Source organism: Phocoena phocoena, chromosome 2 (assembly GCF_963924675.1).
Source record: "Phocoena phocoena chromosome 2, mPhoPho1.1, whole genome shotgun sequence".
Lineage (NCBI taxonomy): Eukaryota > Metazoa > Chordata > Mammalia > Artiodactyla > Phocoenidae > Phocoena > Phocoena phocoena.
The window spans coordinates 50,168,842-50,191,844 of record NC_089220.1 but is presented as its reverse complement, the minus strand read 5'-3'; the positions used below and the strand labels follow the sequence as shown (position 1 = coordinate 50,191,844).

The following is a 23,003-nucleotide window of genomic DNA, read 5'->3' as shown; positions in this document are numbered from 1 at the left end:
CTGGATTGACAAGTGCCGTGGAGTTTGGCAACACTAAGACGTTGGTAAGGTAAAGGGGGAAGCCAGGATGACTTCTGGGGACGAGCACCACGACCCGGGAAGGAGTGAGCATATTTGTTTCTGTGCTCAGGGAAGCAGCCATCGGGGACTAAGTTGTTGGAAACAGAATAAATGAATGGAGTAGGCTCTTGAGGAGGTCGGTTTTAGCAAACAGGTAATAGAATTATCCCTTGACTGGAGGAAGGGGTAATAATAATGGCGAAAGAAGGAAGTATAGCTATGAAAATAGATGAATTTCTTGGTTGGGGGCAGGGCACTGAGAAGGTTTTGGCTGATGGTGAGGTCGTCTGAGGAGGAGGAGAGGTAAGGATGTGAACTTAAGGAGGGCGATGAAGACGTGACATAGCCGCTGAGGTGACTGGGGGTGGAATGCTGCCGAGGGATGTGTAACATCGTAGTGCCGAGCACTCAGGAGGGCTCAGCGGAGATGGAACAAAGTCGATATGCAGTGGGCCACGTCTGCAGAAATGTGGTTTTCTCCAGCCGCACTAAGAAGCCGGGTTGCAAGCACAGAAAGGAGATGGTTGAGTTTATCCGTGGTTGGAGTTTAGCTAGGATGGCATAACAGAGGGACAGTGACGAAGGAGATGAAAATTGCTGGCAGGAGATTGAAGTGCATGTGGACAGGAACGTGCACATGGATGCACTATGAAGTGCATGTGGACAGGCCGGATAGGAAAGAAAGTCACAACTGGAGGGGGTCTTATTATTTGGAGAACAGGGAAGAGTCAAAGGAGTAAAGGGGTGTAAGAGTTAAAAAGATACAGGCTTATGGTCCAAGAGGAGGATATGGAAGTTTAAGATTTCAGAGGTGGAACTGTCCTGAGTAAGGTCATAAGAGTAAAAAGGGTTTTCCACACAGATGCTAAAATCAGTCAAGAGACAAGACTGTGATGAGTCCAGGGCCAGAATCCTCAGCGATGGGGGAGAATGAGCGGGAGGTTAATAGATGGCAACACCTGACGGCAAAATGATCGCAGCCTGGAAGCAGCAGTGAGGGGCGAGGAGAATACATACTAATACTGGCTCCTGACTGTGAAAACAGAGCTGAGGGGAAATTTGTCCTCTTTCCTCCAGAAGGCTGCACACAAAGCAATTTTCTTAGATTTCACTTAAAGCAAAGACAGAAAGTCACAGGAAGCAGGGGTGTTTGTAGACACAGCTGGTGTTCCAAAAAGCAGAAAGGAGAGGTTTGGAAGGGGAGATAAGCAGTGATAGGGAAGATGAAGCAGTATAGAAATGAGAGGAAGAGCAAAGATAGACTGCATGTGCCTGCCTTTGAGGCTGGGACTCCGGGTGGCTGTCAGTCAGACCAGTGTAGTCGTTTCTGGAGGGGCTACGGGGAGGGCCGGGTCACAGGGTGTAAAATGGACACCAGGTGATGCACCTTGGGGTGATGGGAGAAGAAGACAGCTCGCAGAGAGGAGTAAATTGTTATTGGGCTGGAAGGATGTGTGAAAAGGGGTCTGCTTCAGACTAACCTGCTTCAAAATTAAGTCTGAATCTTTTTTACTTCAAGAACATTATGCATGGTAAGTTGTACCTGGATTTTGGTCAGATATGGTCCCCATGCTATAAAAATATACAATTACTGTGGTACTCTGGAAAGAATATATATCCTGTCATGTTCCAAACAATACCAGGGGAGTACATAATCGTGTAAAATTTTTATAGTTTTATTTTTTATATTACTTACCTATAAATATTTTATAAGTTCAGGTTCAAAAACTAATAATTCTGTTATATTTTGTTTACAGGTCATGCCTTGACTGCATTGGTAAAAATGCTATAATTTTAGAAAGTCAGATATCTTTATTACCTCCTAAACTTCTCCAACAAGTACTCAAAAAAATAACATTTTGGACTGCAGTTAATCACCGAGAAGAACAAAGAGCCCAAAAAGAAGAAACAGAAAATAAGTATCAGTGGATCAGTAGCAATTAAGTTGTTGTATACTCTATGTATTTAATATGTTTAAACATTTTAATCAGACTGTATATTTACCCCCCAGATTGGAGGCTTGATTTAGAAGATAAAATTTGAAACAAAAATTCTATGTTAAACTGATTGTATGGCATGAGATATATAGGAAGAAGATGTTAATGGCAGATTAATTTGTATTTATATTTGTAAATTAATTTCCTTATAAGCTGCAGGAAAAAAATCTACTTTCTGAAAGTAAGTATAATTGTAAGAGACTTTAACTCACTGTGTCTTCTTTACTGGAAAGATTATACAAATTTGAGGAGAATAAGAAATTACCCCAAGGACTTTAGAGATTCCCCAACCTAAAGATAGATAGATATATAAAAACACCTCATATCAACTTTCAGAAAGAATAGATTTTTCTCAAGTCACTTTAAAATTACATAAAGCTTCCCATTAAATGACTCAGTTATTTAAAGAACTTCTCCTTAAATAACTAATACAGCTGGCCAAAATGATAAAATAGGCAAGCACTGCTATGGGATTAAATATTGAACTCCTACCCTTTTAGCACTTATCTAGTAAAGTATTCTTCCTCACCTTTGAGTAGGGGAATATATGTCTTCAATTGTTTTTCTGTTACCTCTGAGTTGTTAGTTTGTCCCATTTTATATGTATATAAAACCATGTTTGAAAGTGTCTAAAGTGGAGATTTATTTGTCATACAAGCTTTGAAATATTGAGAGGCAGTATAGTTATTAACTTTAGAGACACCTGAAGATACATTTTGCCTTGGGGGAATACTTCTAAAGTAACTTTCAGTGAATTATGAAATGGGATGATAACCTAGTAATTTGCCTTTCTAGAAACCCCTCGTTTTGGCCCACACCATTCTACAGAGTTGGTGCTCAAGACCCAGGATATTCAAAATATGTTATCTTCCCATTTCTTTTCAGTATTAACTGCCTATAAAGAAATGGAACATGAATATTTATCTTTATGTTCTTTAAAGAGTACTTTTGCCATGGTTAAGAAGTTGTTCACATATCACAGTTGTACCCATCCATTGAATTACTAATAACAAGGAATTACTAAGAATTTGATATATAAAATTACTGTCTACCATACTACCATGCACGTTGACTCTGAAATTTAAAATGTTGGAGTAAATATATTTCTGTATTGAAGTGCATGTATAATTTATAATGAAAATTACAGTAGTTTATAGATCTCACTACCTTGTAGAGATATATTTTATATATATGTACTGTCTTTTAGACGTGTAAAGCTTCTATTTATGTATTGAAATATTTTGTGTTTACATTTTATTTATTATACAAACTATATAGAATTACTATTTTCCTAGTTTTGTTAGTGTGAACCAGTCATTAGAATTGATTGTGCAAACAATATTTCAGTGTAAGTTTTCATTTTTTCTTACTATTTTCAGGCTGAATAACAGATTTAGAAAGTGAATCTCATAGGTAATATGGGTCTTAGAAGTAATATTTTATTACTATGAACTTCAGTATTTGGCATTCTATAAGGAAAAAGTATCAAAACATATTAGACAGTGATAGATGACACTGAGTGGGATGAACACTTTTTAAAATGGCTTCTGGGTTGTGTGAATGCCTTCTCTAGCCTCTTAGAGAAGCATTTCTGTTTTTAAATGGTTTACCTAAACACTAAAAGTTAGATTAACCCCCTCAAATCATACACTCTTCGTTTAGGCTTCAAGAGAATGAAAATCTATTTATTATTTATGGCACACAAAACTGGTACTCTTCTTATTTGACTTAATATATTGTACTGCTTCAAAAAGTTATATGTCCTGAGGTAGCCCCATAGTAGGAGTGGCAGGGAATTCTAATCTGATCTTCAATTTCCAAAACTTGGCTTATAGCAGGGCTTCCCTGCTATTAGGAGATGTAGAAATTCTGGGAGCTGGCAAAGCCAGTTTTGAAGATCCCTAGTCAAGCAGTATTCATTCCTCACTTCTTAGCACTTATGGTTTATTATCAGCTTATGTGTTGTTGACCTGTGCGGTGTTTAGGAACCCAAGGCAACATCAGCCTCATAACTTTCTCTCTTAACTCTCCCTTACGGGTTCTCTGTTTGAAAGATGACTCTAGAGGGTTGACTTTTTTTTTTTTTTTTTCAGGTGGTTCACAAAATAGGTTTCCAGTCTGATTCTCAAGGAAAAAGAATTTCTGGCCATCTTTATTATGTGTATCAGGATATTCTTCCAGTTGTCAGGAAGGATTCTTTTGAGGTATTACCATTTTTAGAATGATATAGTAAATGGCATATCAGAGTTAGTGTACATTTTTTACAGATCGTATCTTTGCATAAGCGCATTAAAAAAAATTATTAGCCTTTTGATAGAAGCTTAAAAATATTCTTTAGAACTTCATACTGTCAGCCCAGGAACAAAGTGATGGTTTCATCAATACATTATTTATATGTATGTATGTGTGAGAGAGAAATAAACTCACTAAGATAGAATAATTTTCAGGGTAGTACATAATGTCTGAAATATTAAAATTTTGATTTCAGAACACTTCACAGGAAAAGAAACAGTTTTAAGAAACAAATAGTACCCCATTCCCACTTTCTTTGGGTGCCTGTTTTTTCATCGTATTAATGTGATTCTATTGGAATTTCCAATTTGATGAAGTTATCAAACGGTCCAGCATGTGGGTGCAGCAAGAACATTTTTTAAATCACCCAAGTAATGGACTGAATGTTTGTATCCCCACAAAATTCATATGTTGAAACCCTAATCCCCAATGTGATGGTTTTTGGAGGTGGTGTCTTTGGGAGGTAATTAGGTTTAGATGAGTTCATGAGGGTGGGGACCCCATGATGGGATTAGTGTACTTATAAGAAGAAGAAGAGACCAGAGCTCTCCTTCTCTGTCCCTATCACATGAAGATGCAATGAGAAGGCAGCCGTCTGCAAGGCAGGAAGAGGGCCCTCATTAAGAACCAAGTCTGTCAGCACCTTGATCTTGGATTTCCCAGCCTCTAGAACTGTGAGAAATAAATGTCTGTTGTTTAAGCCATCCAGTCTATGGTATTTTGTTATAGCTGCCTGAGCTAAGACACGTCTGAGGTCCACAGTTTACATTAGAGTTCAGTCTTGGTGGTGTACATTTTATGGGTTTAAACAAATGTGTAGTAACATGTATCTACCTTTATAGCAGCAGTCCCCAACCTTTTTGGCACCAGGGACCGGTTGGTTTCATGGAAGACAATTTTTCCACAGATGGGGGGTGGTGGGGGATGGTTCAGGCAGTAATGTGAGCAATGGGGAGTGATGGAGGGCAGCAGATAAAGCTTCACTCACTCACCAGCCACTCACCTCCTGCTGTGTGGACTGGTACCGGTCTGTGGCCCCGGGGGTTCGGGACCCCTGCTTTATGGTATCATACAGACTAGTTGCACTGCCTAAAAATCCTACGTGCTCTGCCCATTCATTCCTCCCTCCCCCCTAAACCTGGCAACCACGGATATTTTATTGTCTTCATAGTTTTGTCTTTTCCATGATGTTATACAGTTAGAATTACACAGAATGTACCCTTTTCAGATTGGCTTATTTCATTAGTAATATGCATTTAAGTTTCCTCCATGTCTTTTCATGGCTTGAAAAGATGGCTTATTTCTTTTCAGCACTCAATAATATTCTATTGTCTCAATGTACCACAGTAATTTTTTTTACAATTTTCTATATAGACAATTGTGTGTCTATGATTTGTCATGAACAAAAGCGGTTTTATTTCTTCCTTCCCAACCTTTTGTTTCCTCTTCTTGTCTTACTGCATTAGCTAGGTCATCCAGTAGGATGTTGAAAAGTTGTGGTGAGAGGGGATCCTTTCCTTGTTCCTGATCTTAGTAAAAAAGCCTCTAGTTTCTCATCATTAAGGATAATATATATTTTTTAATTTATTTATTTAATTAATTTATTTTTGGCTGTGTTGTGTCTTCATTGCTGCATGCAGGCTTTCTCTAGTTGTGGCGAGTGGGGGCTACTCTTAGTTACAGTGCGTGGGCTTCTCATTGTGTTGGCTTCTCTTGTTGCAGAGTGCAGGCTTCAGTAGTTGTGGCATGTGGGCTCAGTAGTTGTGGCTCACAGGCTCTAGAGCACAGGCTCAGTAGTTGTGGCGCACGGGCTTAGTTGCCCCACGGCATGTGGGATCTTCCCGGACCAGGGCTTGAACCTGTGTCCCCTGCATTGGCCAGCAGATTCTTAACCACTGCACCACCAGGGAAGCCCAAGGATAATATTAACTGTAGGTTTTTTTGTAGATGTTCCTTATCAAGTTAAGGAAGTTCCTCTCTATTCCTAGTTTGCTGAGAGCTTTTTTTTTTTTGTTATCATGAATAGGTGTTGGATATTGTTAAATGCTTTTTCTTCATCTATTAATGTAATCATGTGATTTTTCTTCTTTAGCTTGTTGATACAGTGGATTACATTGGTTGATTTTTTAAAATTAATTAATTGATTTTTGGCTGCGTTGGGTCTTTGCTGCTGTGTGCAGGCTTTTCTGTAGTTGCAGTGAGCGGGGGCCACTCCTTGCCACGGTGCACAGGCTTCTCATTGCGGTGGCTTCTCTTGTTGTGGAGCACAGGCTCTAGGCATGCGAGCTTCAGTAGTTGGGGCACGTGGGCTCAGTAGTTGTGGCTCACGGGCTGTAGAGCGCAGGCTCAGCAGTTGTGGCGCACAGGCTTAGCTGCTCTGTGACATGTGGGATCTTCCTGGACCAGGGCTCCAACCCGTCTCCCCTGCATTGGCAGGCAGATTCCCAACCACTGTGCCACAAGGGAAGTCCCACACTGGTTGATTTTTGCATGTTGAATCAGCCTTGTATACCTGGGATAAGTCCCACTTGGTTGTGGTATATAATTCTTTTTTAATTTTTTGGATTTGATTTGCTAATATTTTGTTGAGGGTTTTGGCATATATGTTCATGAGAGATATTGGTCTGTTGTTTTCTTGTGATGTCTTTGTCTGGTTTTGGTATTAGGGTAATGCTGGTTTCAGAATGGGTTAGGAAGTATTCTCTCTGCTTCTGTCGTCTCAAAGAGATTGTAGATAATTTCTTCCTTAAATGTTTGTTAGAATTTATCCATGGACCCATCTGGGCCTGTTGCTTTCTGTTTTGGAAGGCTATTATTGATTCAATTTCTTTAATAGATATAGGCCTGTTCAGATTATCTATTTCTTCTTATATGAGTTTTGGCAGATTGTGTCTTTCAAGGAATCGGACCATTTCATCTAGTTTATCAAATATTTAGGCATAGAGTTCTTCATAGTATTTCTTTATTATCTTTTTAATGTCCATGGGATCTATAATGATGTCCCCTGTTTCATTTCTGATATTAGTATTTTGTGTCTTCTTTTTTTCTTAATTAGCCTGGCTAGAGGTTTATTGATTTCATTATCTATTCAAAGGACCAGCTTTTGGTTTTATTGCTTTTCTCTATTGATTTCCTGTTTTCAGTTTCATTGGTTTCTTTCTTTTCATCATTTCATTATTTTTCTTCCTCTTATTTTGGATTTAATTCGTTCCTCTTTTTCTAGTTTCCTAAGATGTAAACTTAGGTGATTGATTTTAGATCTTTCTTCTTCTCTAATATATGCACTCACTGCTATAAATTTCTCAGTACTGTTTTTACCCACCCCGCAAATTTTGATAAGTTGTAAACACAGGGGCAGCGGCTAGGGAAGAAATTACATACTCCGAAAATTTTCGTGAGAAAAGCCTTTTGATGTTGTTGTTTGAAGTATTCCTCCTGCATAATGGTCCCAGCGTGAAGATGGGGAAGGGAGAGGATAATAAAGCACACTCCTCTCACCAAATACATCCAAGTATAGAGGCACCATTAGATTAGGGATTTAAGATGCAGTCTAGTCTAACCCCGTTTTACAGGTGAGAAATCAAATTTAGATTACAATGATTCTTAATTTTCTCTTGACCTAATTGAAAAGTATCATATTAAATGTAAGCGAAAACAGTATCTGTGTGAACAGGATTCATTTTCCTCCCTGAAGGCTTGGGTGGTGAAGGTTTCTGAGGCACTTTTTGAGCACAGTTTTCCAAACTGGGTGGAGGATGCAGCAGTAAATTAAGATTTCAGCTGAATCAAAAGACCTTACAGAGAGGAGATGTCGTGAACCGCTCTGCAGGCACAGTCGGCGTGGCACGCAATCCCAGAGATGCCACGCGCACCGAGCGGCACCTCCGCCGGAGAGCCCCCCAGCAATAGGGCTGGGACCACCTGGGAGAGAAGAGGAGCTACTCCTACCCCTTGTCCTCGGGAAGACAGGGCTCTGACTCTGGAGACCCGGAGACCAGAAACTTACTAGTTAAGCAATTTGCTACCCCTTTCCCGGCTGTGAACCCTTTGAGAACATCCCTCAGTCAAACAAGGCCTTCTTGGAAGAAACATCTTTTGCGAGAATCTGGCTAATTCAGCGTATCCTTGTAGTGAAGGGAGGTGCGGAGTGTGCGTGGAAGTGCCTCCAGCTTCTGCGCCTAGACTTCGGCGGGCGAAGAAGAGGGCGGGGCGCCCCAGAACCGGGCCGTCCGGGAGAAGGGGTTGGGATGACCCGGCGCTGGGGAAGCTAAGCGTCGGCCGCGCTTCCGGAGCTGGGCGAGCGGCGTCAGCGGAACGGGCGGTTCCTGCCACGGCGTAAACAAAGGCCGTCTGCTGCGAGAAGCGAGCTGGAGGTGGGGCGGAGGGGCTGGAAGAAGGTACCGGCCCGAGGCGGACCCCCGCCCGCCCTGCTCCCGGCTCTGCGTCCTCGCCGCCCCCGGCCCGCGACCCCCGCCAGCCGCGACCCCCGCCAGACGGCGAGAGGCCGTCCTCGGTGAGGTGGGCCGCGAGGACGCGAGCGCGGGCGGCGGGGAGCGGCCCTAACGCTGTGCCTTTGGCCACCGCCGCCTCGCCTCGCGCCACCGTGCGTCTCCTTCCTTTTCCTTTGTCTTTTCCTCCGTCGCGGGTGCGGGGATTGTCGGTGAGCCGAAGTGCAGCCTCAAGATGGCCGATGGCTACGAGGACCTGCGGGAGGACGAGCTCCCGGGGCCGGCCTATGAGGGCTACGAGTCCGCGGAGCTCGCCTGCCCCGCTGAACGCAGCGGCCACGTAGCCGTCAGCGACGGGCGCCACATGTTCGTCTGGGGCGGCTACAAGGTCAGTGGGTGGCCGGGCCGCGGCGGGTGTCGCTCGGCTGTTACTGGGTCGGGGTTGGTGGGCCGGCGGGAGGACCAGAGCGGCCGCCCCGATCGCCTCCAGCGCCCCAACGTCGCGACTCCGCCTGTTGGTCCCTTGTCCTCCGCGAGTGTGGGAATCTTCCCACGGGTCTCCCTACCGTCCCAAGCCTCCTGGTCTGTTGTCACGCGCGCCTTCTGCTTACAAAGCCCGCTCCCCGCCCCACGCTGCTCGCGGCCGCCCTGCGCGCTGTTTGACATCCGAGCGTTATCTGGGGAGGGCACGGCGGGCGGTGCAGGACCGCGAAATGTGTTTTATTTAAAAGGGTTGGGGTGTATAAGAGGTAACGGTGTGTGAGATCACTCTTATCCTTTATCGGGTCTACCTAGGAGCACATTACCCTGTGGAGCCGGGCTCAGGTGGCCCACTGATACCGTGGCCCACTTATGGGGAGACAGCAGTGTAGGAAAATGCCTCGGAATTCCCAAAGGCCGCAGGAATCGTCTTATTGAAACTTCCCACCTGTTCAGGCGTCCCAGCTACATCCCATTGTTATTGGAACGCTTCAGGGCTATTTTCCTCTTGGTTTCAGCTGAGAAAGGATATTTTTCACAAGAAATCCCTATTAAGAAAATTAATGGAAAAGCTCTAGAAATAACCGAAAAAATCAGCAGGAACAACTTTAACTACAGAGTGCGGCTCTTTGACCCCTACTCGTGAACAATCTGATTAGTTACCAGTTTAGAGCATTTACTTGCGTTTCTCCTTTTTTCCTCTGTCTGGAAATCCTACCCAAGTGTCTCCTATTTAAACCTCACTAGTTCTGCCCTTTGCTTTTAGAGGTTCCCCGTAGCACTCCACATTCTAGAATCGTCTTATTTTCATTTGCTGGGGGTGGTTCTGATCTATTCCTACCGAAAATATTTTTAGTCTCTTTTGGTTTTAAAAACGATCTCCCCCCATCCCCATTTGCTTGAAATCTAGTCCGCTACACCTGTACCTTCCATGACTTGGAAGCACTTCTTGATTCTGGTAGTAGATTTTAGATTATGGTACAGTTGATCATAGTTGACCGTCTTTGAGATGACTTTCAAAAGATAGATGGGGGCTTCCCTGGTGGCGTAGTGGTTGAGAGTCCGCCTGCTGATGCAGGGGACACGGGTTCGTGCCCCGGTCCGGGAAGATCCCACATGCTGCGGAGTGGCTGGGCCCGTGAGCCATGGCCGCTGAGCCTGCGCGTCTGGAGCCTGTGCTCCACAACCGGAGAGGCCCGCATACCACCAAAAAAAAAGATAGATGGGATAAAGCTTTCCTGATTACTTCATTTGGTTCCTTTTTGCCAATCCTAATTAATCTGGAATGTTTTCCCCAGCCTCCAATGAATGTGTTCAGAGGAGAGTATTTGGTAGGAGGAAGGTGGCCAGTATGTGGTGACCTTAATTAAAACGTAAATAATTCCTTTGGAGAAAAGTAAACCTGTTAGTCTTCAGCCTAAACTACTTTATTTGTAATTCTATTTGTAAAACTCAGCAGTGTTGAGGGAATGGGACTTTTCACAAAGAAGGAAGGTGGGCAGAAGGAGGGTTGTCAGGGTGGAAGATTTCTGAAGCTGAGTTGTGGAGGGCCTGGATGCCTAGGGCTGAGGCCAGGTGGAGAAGCATGATCAATGAAGTAAGTTGGTGGTTCCAAAACAGGCCATCCTCCCCATTTTGGTTAGAACCCTAAGAGTACCACAAACAGGAAGTCCTTGGAGATTGTTTTGATGGCAATAAACCTTAGCTTCCTACACAGAAGTCAGTTTTCCTCCTGCCACCAGCCTGATGTATTGCAGGTCAGCCTGCTATTTTTTTTTTTTTGTGGTATGCGGGCCTCTCACTGTTGGGGCCTCTCCCGTTGCAGAGCACAGGCTCCGGACGCGCAGGCTCAGCGGCCATGGCTCACGGGCCCAGCCGCTCCGCGGCATGTAGGATCTTCCCGGACCAGGGCACGAACCCGTGTCCCCTGCATCGGCAGGCAGACTGTCAACCACTGCGCCACCAGGGAAGCCCTCAGCCTGCTGTTTTGCTTCCAGCCTTTCCTTTCCTAAGTGGTGGAGTGGAAAGAGAAATGTTTACATGGCCAGCTGTTCAATTCTCTGTAATACTTAAACTTGTAAGACCCTGACACCCATTTCAGTGAACTGCAACAGTTTACTGTATATCGACATTGTTCAGAAAGTGGCTCAGGCAGTGGCTGAAGTTGCAAATGCAGGGAATGGAGGCGGGAATCCTGGTTCCACTGTCCCTTGCTAAGCATCCTTGGGCAAATCACCTTCCTCTTTGAAAAACCTGTGCCAGCTATTTCTTATGGTGGTTGTGAGGATTAAATAAAGCACTCCATGGACAGCACTTAGCTAGTTCTGGCATATGGTAAGCTCAGTCTGTTACCTGAAGGGAACTGGATCAGAGCAAGGAACAAAATTTTGCATGGGGACTTAATATTTTCAGTTCTGCCTCTCTGCTTCTTGGTGGAGAATGGATGGGTGAAAGGGGAGAATGGCTAGAAAACTCTACATCACCTGTTAGTGATCAGGTACTTTTTTTTTTTCTAATTTCTCTATTTTATTTATTTATTTTTGGCTGCATTGGGTCTTCGTTGCCGCACGCGGGCTTTCTCTAGTTGCGGCGAGCGGGCACTACTCTTTGTTACGATGCGTGGGCTTCTCTTGTTGCGGAGCACGGGCTTTAGGTACGCAGGCTTTAGTTGTGGCTTGCGGGCTCTAGAGCACAGGCTCAGTAGTTGTGGCGCACGGGCTTAGTTGTTCCACGGCATGTGGGATCTTCCTGGACCAGGGATCGAACCCGTGTCCCCTGCATTGGCAGGAGGACTCTTAAAACCACTGCGCCATGAGGGAAGCCCCAAGGATTAGGTACGTCGAAGGCAGACCTTTCTTTAGCGTGCTGACCATGGCACAGGTAATCTCTCATGAAGTCATGCAAGTGAGATTTGGTGCATGGACTATTCAGGATAAAGTGGCCTTAGAGATTACCTGGAGATCTCGTAACTTCCTGCACCATTACAACTGCTGTATCAAAAATTTGAATTGAGGGCTGTCTATATTAAGCATTACCTTGAGTATGTGGCATGGTGCAGGGAGGATTGTACATTTGATAGAACTGTTATAACCTATTTAACTTTTCATAACTCTCAGTATCTCAAATAAGATATACAATATATATACAATATATATATAAAATACACAATAGTGCCTCTTTAGAATACAAATTACTTTTTATATTTGCAATTTTTTTTTTGTTTCTTTGTTTTTTCTTAGAGTAATCAAGTCAGAGGATTGTATGACTTTTATCTGCCTAGAGAAGAACTCTGGATCTACAACATGGAGACTGGAAGATGGTAACTGGATATTATGAGGGGGACTAAAAAAATCCAGATAAGGTTGCAAACAAAAACATACTCTGTAAAACCCACACTGATGAATAAAAATACTTTAATTAAAGATGCTGAGCTATCTATATATTCTGAAAACAGTGTTCTGCTAGTTTAGCTTAGCTGCTAAGCTTAGATGCTTTTGCATCTCTTTAGTAGTTCAGTAATTACTAGATGCTTTTATGACCTTGAAGAAATTTCTATTCAGAGCTGTGTCAAGTATTATAGTAATATTAAAGAGGTAGAGGCTTCAAATCCTGATAAAAGTTCCATATATTTTTTTTTCAAGATGTTGTCTTTGTTGTGTGCTATCTTGAATGAGAAAAGAATTGCCAGATTGTATCTGCTAGAAATAAAGGTAGTATTCTATTTCAATGAGCTCTAATATTAAAATTTCTATGCAAATCCCTTTGAAATAGTACGTTTTGCCTAAAAAACAACTTAAATTTGCATACAAACTATGGATATTCTGAAAGGACCTTTTGCCAGTTTCATACCAGTATTACTGGAGTATGTTCTTAGCAGAATTAATATGATTCTCAAAATACTGGGTTGGCCGTGGTTAGGGATTTATAAAGTAGTTTTCTCCATGGTTTGCTTTGTGAAAACTTTGTGCATTACATACTTCAGCATATTAGAGATCTCAGAACTAGGAGAATAGTAGTTCCACTTGATTTAAAAGGTCAACTAAAAATAAACCAGGATTATTTTTGCACATAGCCAGTCAGTGTTAATCTAGCTGTTTGATGATCTTTTTCTAGAGAATTGGACATTTATAATAGTATTCCTTTAATATGGAAATTCTAATATTTTCTTTTAACAATTCAGCCCCATAAGGAATTTTACAAATTAAGCCTATCAAAACAAAGCTTGGGAATTCCTTGATGGTCCAGTGGTTAGGACTCTACACTTCCACTGCAGGGGGCACGGGTTCGATCCCTGGTTGGGGAATTAAAATCCTGTGTGTCACATGGTGCAGCCAAAAACAAATAAAAAACTTAAAGCTTAGTTAGCATAGATGAAGTGATATTCTGAGCAAAAGACCTGAGTGTTGTATTAATACTTTGAATCTTAGAATTATTAGCTTTTTGATTCAGATTCACTTTTAGATTCAGAATGAGTTAAAACATGTAAAGAGCACTCAGAGGAGGGCCTGGCCTATAGTAGGCACTACCTGAGTGTTGGGAGTATTACATAAGGTCTGAAACAGATTCGTTTGAATGGCTAAAAGGTAACTGAATTAAAAACACCTATTAATCTGTCAGGACTGACATACTGAAGTTTTTTTTCTTTTGGGTTCTTGGCCCACTCAAAAACAAAAAACCATCAAAAAACCATTAATGGCCAAGTAAGTAGAAAAGCGAACAATTTAGTTTGAGAAATGTAAGATGGTTTGCTCCTAGAATAATACAATGACACGTAGGCTTTTAGAACCTCCCATGCTGCCATGTGTAAGTACCTGCTGGCACAGCCTGTGGAATGGGTGGAAGGGATGAGTTCATTCTGTTAACTAACTTTAGAGCTAGAAGAGACCCCCGACATAGCTACTCAGCCCGCTTATTTTATTTTTTTATTGTGGGGATAGAATTAGAAGAATGAATAGATTTTTGCATTTCTTCCTTTTTGGGAAATCGATTTACATTCAGTTTTTTCCCCCTTAGGAAAAAAATTAACACTGAGGGTGATGTTCCTCCTTCTATGTCAGGAAGCTGTGCTGTGTGTGTAGACAGGGTGCTGTACTTGTTTGGAGGACACCATTCAAGAGGCAATACGAATAAGGTTAGTGTTTCTAAGGATTATGGTTTAAGGCAACTTTGTTCTTTTTCAGACAACTTCAGATTTCTAAGGTTAGCCCATACTTATTCTTGTTCCAGTTAAAAAATACATGTACTTGATTATGGTATGCATGTGCATTTTAGTTTTTTTGTCTACCAGCCGGTATTCACCTGGGCCTTCTGTAAAATCAGCCTTGGTTGGTAAGGTGTGTGCAGTTAACTTTCTAGGTTGTTTTTCTTTGTGTTCTTTGCAGCTACTTATTCTTTCAGAACCCTGGAGTATTAGATGAATATTAGTAAACTAAATGAAAACAAGATGCAGTTAAGGGGGGGGAGCAGGGTAAAATTTAACAGGCCACAACTCAAAAAGCCATAAGGAGAAATTAACACTGACAGATTTTATATACTAACGTTCCTATAACATGGCACCGTAAGATACTGTTGTTCGGACTTAGTCTACATCTTTACCAAATAGGAAAAACGTATCAGTTTTTCTCTCAGGCCAGTAAGAGACAGATGCAGTCAGAAAGGTGCCTGTGATATACATAGACTCTTAAAAACTCATTTATTTGGCAACTTAGCAAGCACCTTAATGCTGAGCACTTGCTTAGACATTGGAGACAGAGATGAATGACACTGTCCCCGCCTCTAGGAGCTCACATTCTAGAAGGGACGCATATAAGTAAACGATTTCAGTAGCATATCATAAAGAGAAACACAGAGTCGGCTCATAGTAACGGCTCAGTAAAAACTGTTGAATCTGAAAAAGAATCCTTACCATTGTGTTTGGTAGGACAGAGGAACAGAAAAATGAAGAGTCTTCACCGAAGAGGTGACGCTTGAATAGAATCATACAATTGGAAGGGGTAGCCAAGATATAGGTACCAAGATGCAGAGGCGTAAGCAAATATCTTGTTCATGGACATGCCAAGTGATTTGCTGTAGATGAGCATATGGCTGAAGTGGTTTCAAATTTCAAACTGCGCTTCTAGGAACTCTCGGGATTTCTTTGAGATGCCTTGGGACGTGTGAGAGGAGCATATGGTGTTGGGCAGGCTCCAGACTGCCCCCTCCTCCTCCATTTTAACAAGTGTAGCTCCACTTTTATTTAATTTAATTTATTCATTCACAGTTCACCTTGGGGTTCACTTTAGTTGAATAGTGTTGCACATTCTGTGGGTTTGGACAAATATAATGAGATATATCCGTCATGATAATGTCATATGAAGTATTTCACTGCTCATAAAAATTTCTGTACTCCGTGTATTCATCTCTCCTCTCCCCCCAGACTCCTGGCAACCATCGATCTTTTTTTTTTTCTTTTTGCGGTACGCGGGCGTCTCACTGTTGCGGCCTCTCCCGTTGCGGAGCACAGGCTCCGGACGCGCAGGCTCAGCGGCCATGGCTCACGGGCCCAGCCGCTCCGCGGCATGTGGGATCCACCCAGACCGGGGCATGAACCCGTGTCCCCTGCATCGGCAGGTGGACTCTGAACCACTGTGCCACCATGGAAGCCCCATCGATCTTTTTATTGTCTCCATAGTTTTGCCTTTTCCAGATGACATAATTGGAATCTATTTTTCTTTTCTTTTTCCTTGAAAAGAGAGGTTCAAGGCCTTTATGTCTATAAGACCATCCATGGCTCATGCATGAGTGGACCTGACAGGCTCTCGGTGGCAAACTTCCCCACTAAATACTGTAGCTTTTCTTCCAATATTGAGCCCTGTCCCACTGGTCCTGCCTAGCAGCCACGTGGAGGTGCAGGGGGACATGTGTTGGATATTTGCTCATAGGAAGGCCACAAGTTTTGTGCCTCTTGTCACAATGAACCCAGATTCCTGTTGGGTATGTTGTAAACAGAGGAGCCATTTCTTCAGGCCCTTATTATTATTATTATTATTTGCGTTACATGGGCCTTTCACTGTTGTGGCCTCTCCCGCTGCGGAGCACAGGCTCCGGACGCGCAGGCTCAGCGGCTGTGGCTCACGGGCCTAGCCACTCTGCGGCATGTGGGATCTTCCCGGACCGGGGCACGAACCCGTGTCCCCTGCATCGGCAGGCGGACTCTCAACCACTGCGCCACCAGGGAAGCCCTATTTTTTTTTAATAATTTATTTTATTTTAATTTTTGGCTCTGTTGGGCCTTCGTTGCTGCACGCGGGCTCTTTCTAGTTGTGGTGAGCGTGGGCCACCCTTCGTTGCAGTGTGTGGCCGCTGCAGACCACAGGCTCCAGGTGTACAGGCCTCAGCAGTTACGGCTTGCAGGCTCTAGAGCACAGGTTCGGTAGTTGTGGCGCACGGGCCCAGCCGCTCCGCGGCATGTAGGATCTTCCTGGACCAGGGCCCGAACCCGCATCCCCTGCATTGGCAGGCGGATTCCCAACCACTGTGCCACCAGGGAAGCCCCCTTATTTTTATATTTAGGCTTTTGCTTAAGATTTTGTTTGAAGGGTTCCGTGCCTAAAAGGTTTTGTGAGGCCCTACTGTAGGCTGTAGTTGAGCCATGTATTTTTCAGGGCCAAGGGGGAGTAAACTAAGTTTGACACAACATGAGGAAGCTTGGGAAAAAGAGAAGCTGTGGCAGCTTTAGGGGAGTGGTCAGAGAAATGATAGTAGTTAACTGACTAGAGTTGAGGAAAGGGAGCTTTAGGAGTCTTAAGTAAAAAAAAAAAAAAAAAAAAAAAAAAAAGCCAGATTTATTTAAATACCTGGATGTGAAAGATATATGAATACTTAATCTTTTAAGATTTATCCTTAGCTCCTAGAGTTAAGTAGGCACTTAAGACATGTTTGTTAAATTGAATTTGAAGATGAATTACTAAGTCTGATTTTTTGGTAATACCATCCTGATACCCGTAAATTAGATCAGTACAACTCAAAGTGCCTATCTAAGGCCAAGAATGTAAATCAACACATGTTCTATTCCTTCATCAAAAGAGTGTGGTATGGGAAAAAAATAAGCTGAACTAAACAGGGTACACAGTGACTTAGGTAATTTACATTCTGGCAGAAATTTCTTATCTAGACTCAGACCAGTTAACACTTTGCAGACAAGCAGCCAGTCTGCAGTTCCACTTTTATTAGTACTGAATTAGATGACAGTCTTATTAGCATGAACGCAGTAAAATTAAATGCCAAGGTTGAATTTCTTTTATGTAACCAAATCTAACTGAAATCATTGCTTCTGACAGTTCTACATGCTGGATTCAAGGTCTACAGACCGAGTATTACACTGGGAAAGAATTGACTGCCAAGGAATTCCTCCATCATCAAAGGACAAACTCGGTGTCTGGGTATATAAAAACAAGTGAGTTAGCAGCACTATAGGTTTGGGTTTTTATGTGGAAAGTGCTTTGCCATCCAAGTATCATTAACCAATAACCATTGTAACAGTAGAACACGCCTTCGAGTGCCCATGAGGATTAAGTGAATTGATGGTAAAGCACCTAAGACATAAATGTTAGCCATGTTAGCCATTATTATTTGAATAAGCAGTTTTATATACTCAAGTGTGCCTTCTCAACTCATGGATAAGACAAAATTTAAAAAATCTCTTGTATCCTGTGGATGTTTGATTTTTTAATGTCTTGTTTTTTTATCAAACAGGTTAATATTTTTTGGAGGGTATGGATATTTACCTGAAGATAAAGTATTGGGAACTTTTGAATTTGATGAAACATCTTTTTGGGTAAATGAAGTTTCTTATTTGCATATGGCCTACTTAGTCTGTTGAAATAATACACTTTGTTTGCTATTAGCTTTGTTCATTTTGCTCTGTTAATAAACCAGACAAAGGCTATATGATTTTACGAACATTATTTGTAAAATAACTCAGATTCTTATTTTCTGTAGAATTCAAGTCATCCAAGAGGATGGAATGATCATGTACATATTTTAGACACTGAAACATTTGTCTGGAGCCAGCCTATAACTACTGTGAGTTACTGAAGAATGAATTATTAAAGCAAGTCTGCTTAGACTAGAAGGGGAGTTGGCAGGTGGTGTAAAATTGGCAATTTGTTATTCTCCAAGGAGTTTAAAACTCAAAAAAGTTTAATGAATGTATAGACTAGCGCAGCATCTATTATCTAATAGCTGTTAAAGTGATATTGTTTGTAATAAAGGACCTAGTGCTGGATTGGAATTTAAGTTACTCAAATATTAGATTTCTTTTTCCTCTGACACAGATGTCATATAATATGCCAGCTTTTGTTTTAAAAGATAAAAGTAAAGCAAGCAAGCATTCTATTGTATTAACTAGCCCCTTCAGTAATGTATTTCAGAAACTCCCAGTTTGCTAGTCAGCCTTCAGTACTGCTGTCTACTATAAGTTTGCACTTCAGCTTAAAAGCTCAAGTGTCTTGCACATTCTTATCCCACATCCAGAGTAGACTCTTTCTGGTATTTATAAAACGTTCACTTATTTATTAAATTGCTTTTATGACCTTACTAGGGTAAAGCACCTTCACCTCGTGCTGCCCATGCCTGTGCAACTGTTGGAAACAAAGGCTTTGTGTTTGGAGGCAGATATCGAGTGAGTATATAAAACAGTTTCAATGATTTGCTTTTGAATTACTCAAAATGATAACTAGTTAATTATCCTTTTCTAGGATGCTAGAATGAATGATCTTCACTGTCTTAATCTGGATACATGGGAGTGGAATGAATTGTAGGTATCATTTTAGATAATTATTTAGAAAAGTTTTTCAAAGAAATTTCAATGGATTTTTCCGTTACTCTATTATTAGTATATAATGTACTTGCTTACATTTTTTGTAACTATGAATTTAAGTAAACATAATCACTAAATCCTTAAAGAAGGAATTTTAAAATTTTCAGTTCCCATAAACTATGCCTGGCACATAGCATGTGCTCAGTGTTTATTGAAAAGAAAAGATCTAAAGTTAAAGACTCTTCCTTCAAAGAAAGTAGTTCATTCTAAAGCATGTAGTTAATACCAAGAAGACTTTTTAAAGTCTCTTTTCAAAATTCCATATAAATTTTTAAAGAAAATTTCTTTAGTATTTCTCTGCATTAAATACAGTAGCGGCTTTTAAATGTAGATACTGTAACTTAGCTATTATTTTCAGAATTCCACAAGGCATATGCCCAGTTGGCCGATCTTGGCACTCACTAACACCAGTTTCTTCAGATCATCTCTTTCTCTTTGGAGGATTTACCACTGATAAACAGCCACTAAGTAAGTACTTTAAGAACATTAAAAAGTTATTATATATAATTCATAAGTGATATATGAATAGCTGAAAAAAATCAGTATTTTAAATTTATCAGAGGGCTATAGGGTTGGTTAGAGGGTTTGCTACTAATTTTGATCCTATAACATACCTATAATTGTTTTCATGACACATCCATTGGTCCAGTAAAAAAATGACCCGGAACACTTTGCCCTGCTAAAGGGCTGTAACATGCAAAGGGCTTACTTGGTTAACTGCAGGAAAAAAAAAGAAATATACTTTCTGTATCTACTCAAAATCTGATTTATTACTGTTCTTACTAAAGCTATGCTCTTTATTTATTTATTTTTTTGCTGTATGCGGGCCTCTCACTGTTGTGGCCTCTCCCGCTGCGGAGCGCAGGCTCCAGATGCGTAGGCTCAGCGGCCATGGCTCACGGGCCCAGCCGCTCCGCGGCATGTGGGATCCCCCAGGACCGGGGCACGAACCCGTGTCCCCTGCATCGGCAGGCGGACTCTCAACCACTGCGCCACCAGGGAAGCCCTAAAGCTATGCTCTTTAAATATCAATGTCACATTAACAGAATAACATACTTCATAGCTCTTTTTCTTTGCTTCAATCAGGTGATGCCTGGACTTACTGCATCAGTAAAAACGAATGGATACAGTTTAATCATCCCTATACTGAAAAACCAAGGTATGAACTATTTAAAAGCTAATTCTTATGCTGAATGAATGAGGTCCGTAGAGATGTACAAGACTGGTAATGATTGAGGAAATTTGACTGGCTGCATTCAGTTCATCATTCTTATTCTAAGAACCCTAGCATTCACTAAGGGTTAACATTGTAGCTTTTGGAAGAAGAGAAAACCAGTGTTATCCTAGTATCAGTGCTTTCTATTTTATCATCTGTGTATGAAAAATAGGGCTGGATTTTGACTTTTGCTTCATCATAAAATTACTGACATTGTTAAAATTTATACTCAAGCTCTTTAGTCAAGTTGAGTTGAACTGTTTCTAGATTTTTCATTAAAAAAAACAAAAAGGAACTGGAAAGGAGAGAATTTCAAAACCCTAAAGAATGTTTATGGCAGTGGCGGGGAGGGGCTGGGAAGGGAGAATCAAGAACTTTCAATCAGATTTGCGGTTGTGCTGTATAACAAAGATCAAGAAGTCAGATCATCCAAAAAGAGCCTATTAAAACACTGATAGTTACTTTTCTTGTTCATCTCGAAAAGAATTGTTACAAAGACTGCTAAAGGAAATAATGCAAAGTTGGTGTTCAAAGCACATTTGGATAATGTCAGCCTGCATTTTTCCCCACACCTCTGACCTAAGTACAGTCATGCCGCTAAGACGTCATTTGGCACAAATATTCTTTCCACAGAATTATCAGGCCTGAAGATACTTTGTTCACTCAGGCAGAGTCAGCATCCCTCAGATGTTTTGTGTAAGGCCAACTGGTCCTGCCTGTGAAAAGAGGAGAAGAAGCAGAGGGCATATACCACTAATCCCCCGTAAGACTTTTATTGCTAACAAAAACCTAGAGAACAGTACAGTTCACATTCCTCATTGCATAAATTAGGAATGGACCAGAAAGATAAAACGGTAACATCCAGATAAAACAGACATTGATTTTTCCAGCTTCTGCTACGGTTCCTTGAGATAACTGCATCTCACCGTTATGTTTTGAGCTGCACTAAAGATCTTTAGTCTTTATTTCATCATCTCTGTTCTGTAGTGTAAATGATCAGTTTGGTGTTCAGGGTGACTTCAAACTCAAGTTTTTGTTTTAAATGTAGATTATGGCATACAGCTTGTGCCAGTGATGAAGGAGAAGTCATTGTGTTTGGTGGGTGTGCCAATAACCTTCTTGTCCATCACAGGGCTGTAAGTACACTACCTTTTATTAAAGGACACTTCATAATATTGCTGAAGCTTTCTTGTGAAGTACTTTTAATATATTCTTCATGTCTGTTTTTTAGGCACACAGTAATGAAATACTTATATTTTCAGTTCAACCAAAATCTCTTGTAAGGTAAGTAACTTTTTACTTGGTACTTATTTTAAATTGTGTTTCTTAAACACTTTAAATTAGTGCTTTTGAAAAAAACAGGTTTATGGATAATTTAAGGGCAATAGCAAGCCTTCACTGTTAAAACTATCCAGTTCCTATGAAAATCTTTAAAGTGCTTTTTCTTTTTTGGTAGTTCTTCAAGTGAATGTACTTCTAAACCGTAAAGTGAAATTATTTTTCTCTTTCTTTGTCCACTTTCAGGCTAAGCTTAGAAGCAGTCATTTGCTTTAAAGAAATGTTAGCCAGCTCGTGGAACTGCCTTCCAAAACACTTACTTCACAGTGTTAATCAGAGGTTTGGTAGTAACAACACTTCTGGATCTTAAGGCTTCATAGACAGCGCCTCTGATCACTTGCATGGACAGCAATTCTGTAAACATCAGAGTGACATTGTTTATATAATTATGTGCATTGTTGTAGTTTGCAGCTTTTTAGTTTTAGTGTGCATGTGAATGGCCTAGAGAACCTATTTTTGTGTCTAAAGTTTACAATAAATGTATTTAACACCAGTAACTGTCTTCTATTAAAACAAAAGTAAGTTAATACTTGGGCTTTTTACCCCAAGGAATGGTTATTATATTTCCTATTTGGTAACATCAGGATATATACCTATAGAAACATAGTAATTATCCTTACCACTATCAATCAAAATGGTGAAGTTATTTTTTTAAAGAAAGACATGAATATTTCAGATGTCTTTTTAATGGCACGAGTAGTCTATTATGTTGTATTTACAACACTAGGCTACATAAAGGTTTTTGTTTTTAACAGTAACTTCCAAAGGAAAAATATTCTCGATAAGGTTAAGCAGGTAAAAGAAACCTTGGAAGGACCAACAGCTGTTTAGTACACTTTGACCTTAATGCTTTGGAATAGGGGCTGGGGCAAGTGCTCATGTTGACTCTAGGCAGCTATTATCTAATTATTTTAAAAGTAACAGTTTTGTAGCTCATAAGGAATGGAAGTAATGTATGACTTTATTCTCCATTCTGTTAGGAGACAGAAGAAGAAAGCTGGGTCAGGAGTCTTTAGTGGTAAGCCTAAAAGTGCACTTACGATATTATAGGTTAAGATACTCTGTAACATGCTACTGATAATTACTAGAGGTGGAAAATAAAATGGTACAGAGCTGAATGAGATTACAAGGAGGAAATTAAGATGAAAAGTAAAGTAAAGGTGTATAAATGCATGGAAGTTATCAACACCAATTTCTTCTAGGTGTTATCTCTTAAGCTGAGTCACGGAAATGATTGATTTGTATTTAAAATCTGGTCTAATATGGGTAAAGGCAGAAGAAAGTCTACTCTTTCACTGCTTAGGGTTTTCAAG

At 41.1% G+C, this 23,003-nt stretch overlaps 2 protein-coding genes and 1 non-coding gene across 3 annotated transcripts in view; 2 read left to right on the top strand and 1 right to left on the bottom strand.

The window, feature by feature from the left end:
- KLHDC1 (kelch domain containing 1) overlaps window positions 1–3,335 on the top strand; it is a 44,831-nt gene extending 41,496 nt beyond the window's left edge. Inside the window, exon 13 of the mRNA XM_065872228.1 lies at window positions 1,818–3,335. Within this exon, the coding sequence (XP_065728300.1) occupies window positions 1,818–2,004 (187 nt within the window). The 3' untranslated portion in view covers window positions 2,005–3,335. The remainder of the gene's footprint in view (window positions 1–1,817) is intronic.
- Window positions 3,336–8,684: 5,349 nt separating this feature from the next.
- Window positions 8,685–22,187, top strand: KLHDC2 (kelch domain containing 2). The gene is made up of 13 exons (XM_065871246.1): window positions 8,685–9,185; window positions 12,517–12,596; window positions 14,291–14,408; window positions 17,596–17,711; window positions 18,011–18,092; window positions 18,257–18,340; window positions 18,858–18,938; window positions 19,015–19,073; window positions 19,495–19,604; window positions 20,223–20,295; window positions 21,401–21,488; window positions 21,584–21,636; window positions 21,877–22,187. Exons 1-13 carry the CDS (start codon window positions 9,033–9,035, stop codon window positions 21,998–22,000), a joined length of 1,221 nt encoding a protein of 406 aa, XP_065727318.1. The 5' UTR covers window positions 8,685–9,032; the 3' UTR covers window positions 22,001–22,187.
- On the bottom strand, window positions 16,175–16,299 carry LOC136119732 (small nucleolar RNA SNORA11). Its single transcript, XR_010655693.1, has one exon. It is a non-coding gene; the product is annotated as a small nucleolar RNA SNORA11 (small nucleolar RNA).
- Window positions 22,188–23,003: the final 816 nt, after the last annotated feature.

Coding starts and splice junctions, on each gene's coding strand:
- KLHDC2 (XM_065871246.1), top strand. CDS start 9,033: ATGGCCGATGGCTACGAGGACCTGCGGGAGGACGAGCTCCCGGGGCCG. Junction 18,341..18,857: donor GGAGCCAGCCTATAACTACT/GTGAGTTACTGA, acceptor TGACCTTACTAG/GGTAAAGCACCTTCACCTCG. Junction 20,296..21,400: donor CCCTATACTGAAAAACCAAG/GTATGAACTATT, acceptor TTTTAAATGTAG/ATTATGGCATACAGCTTGTG.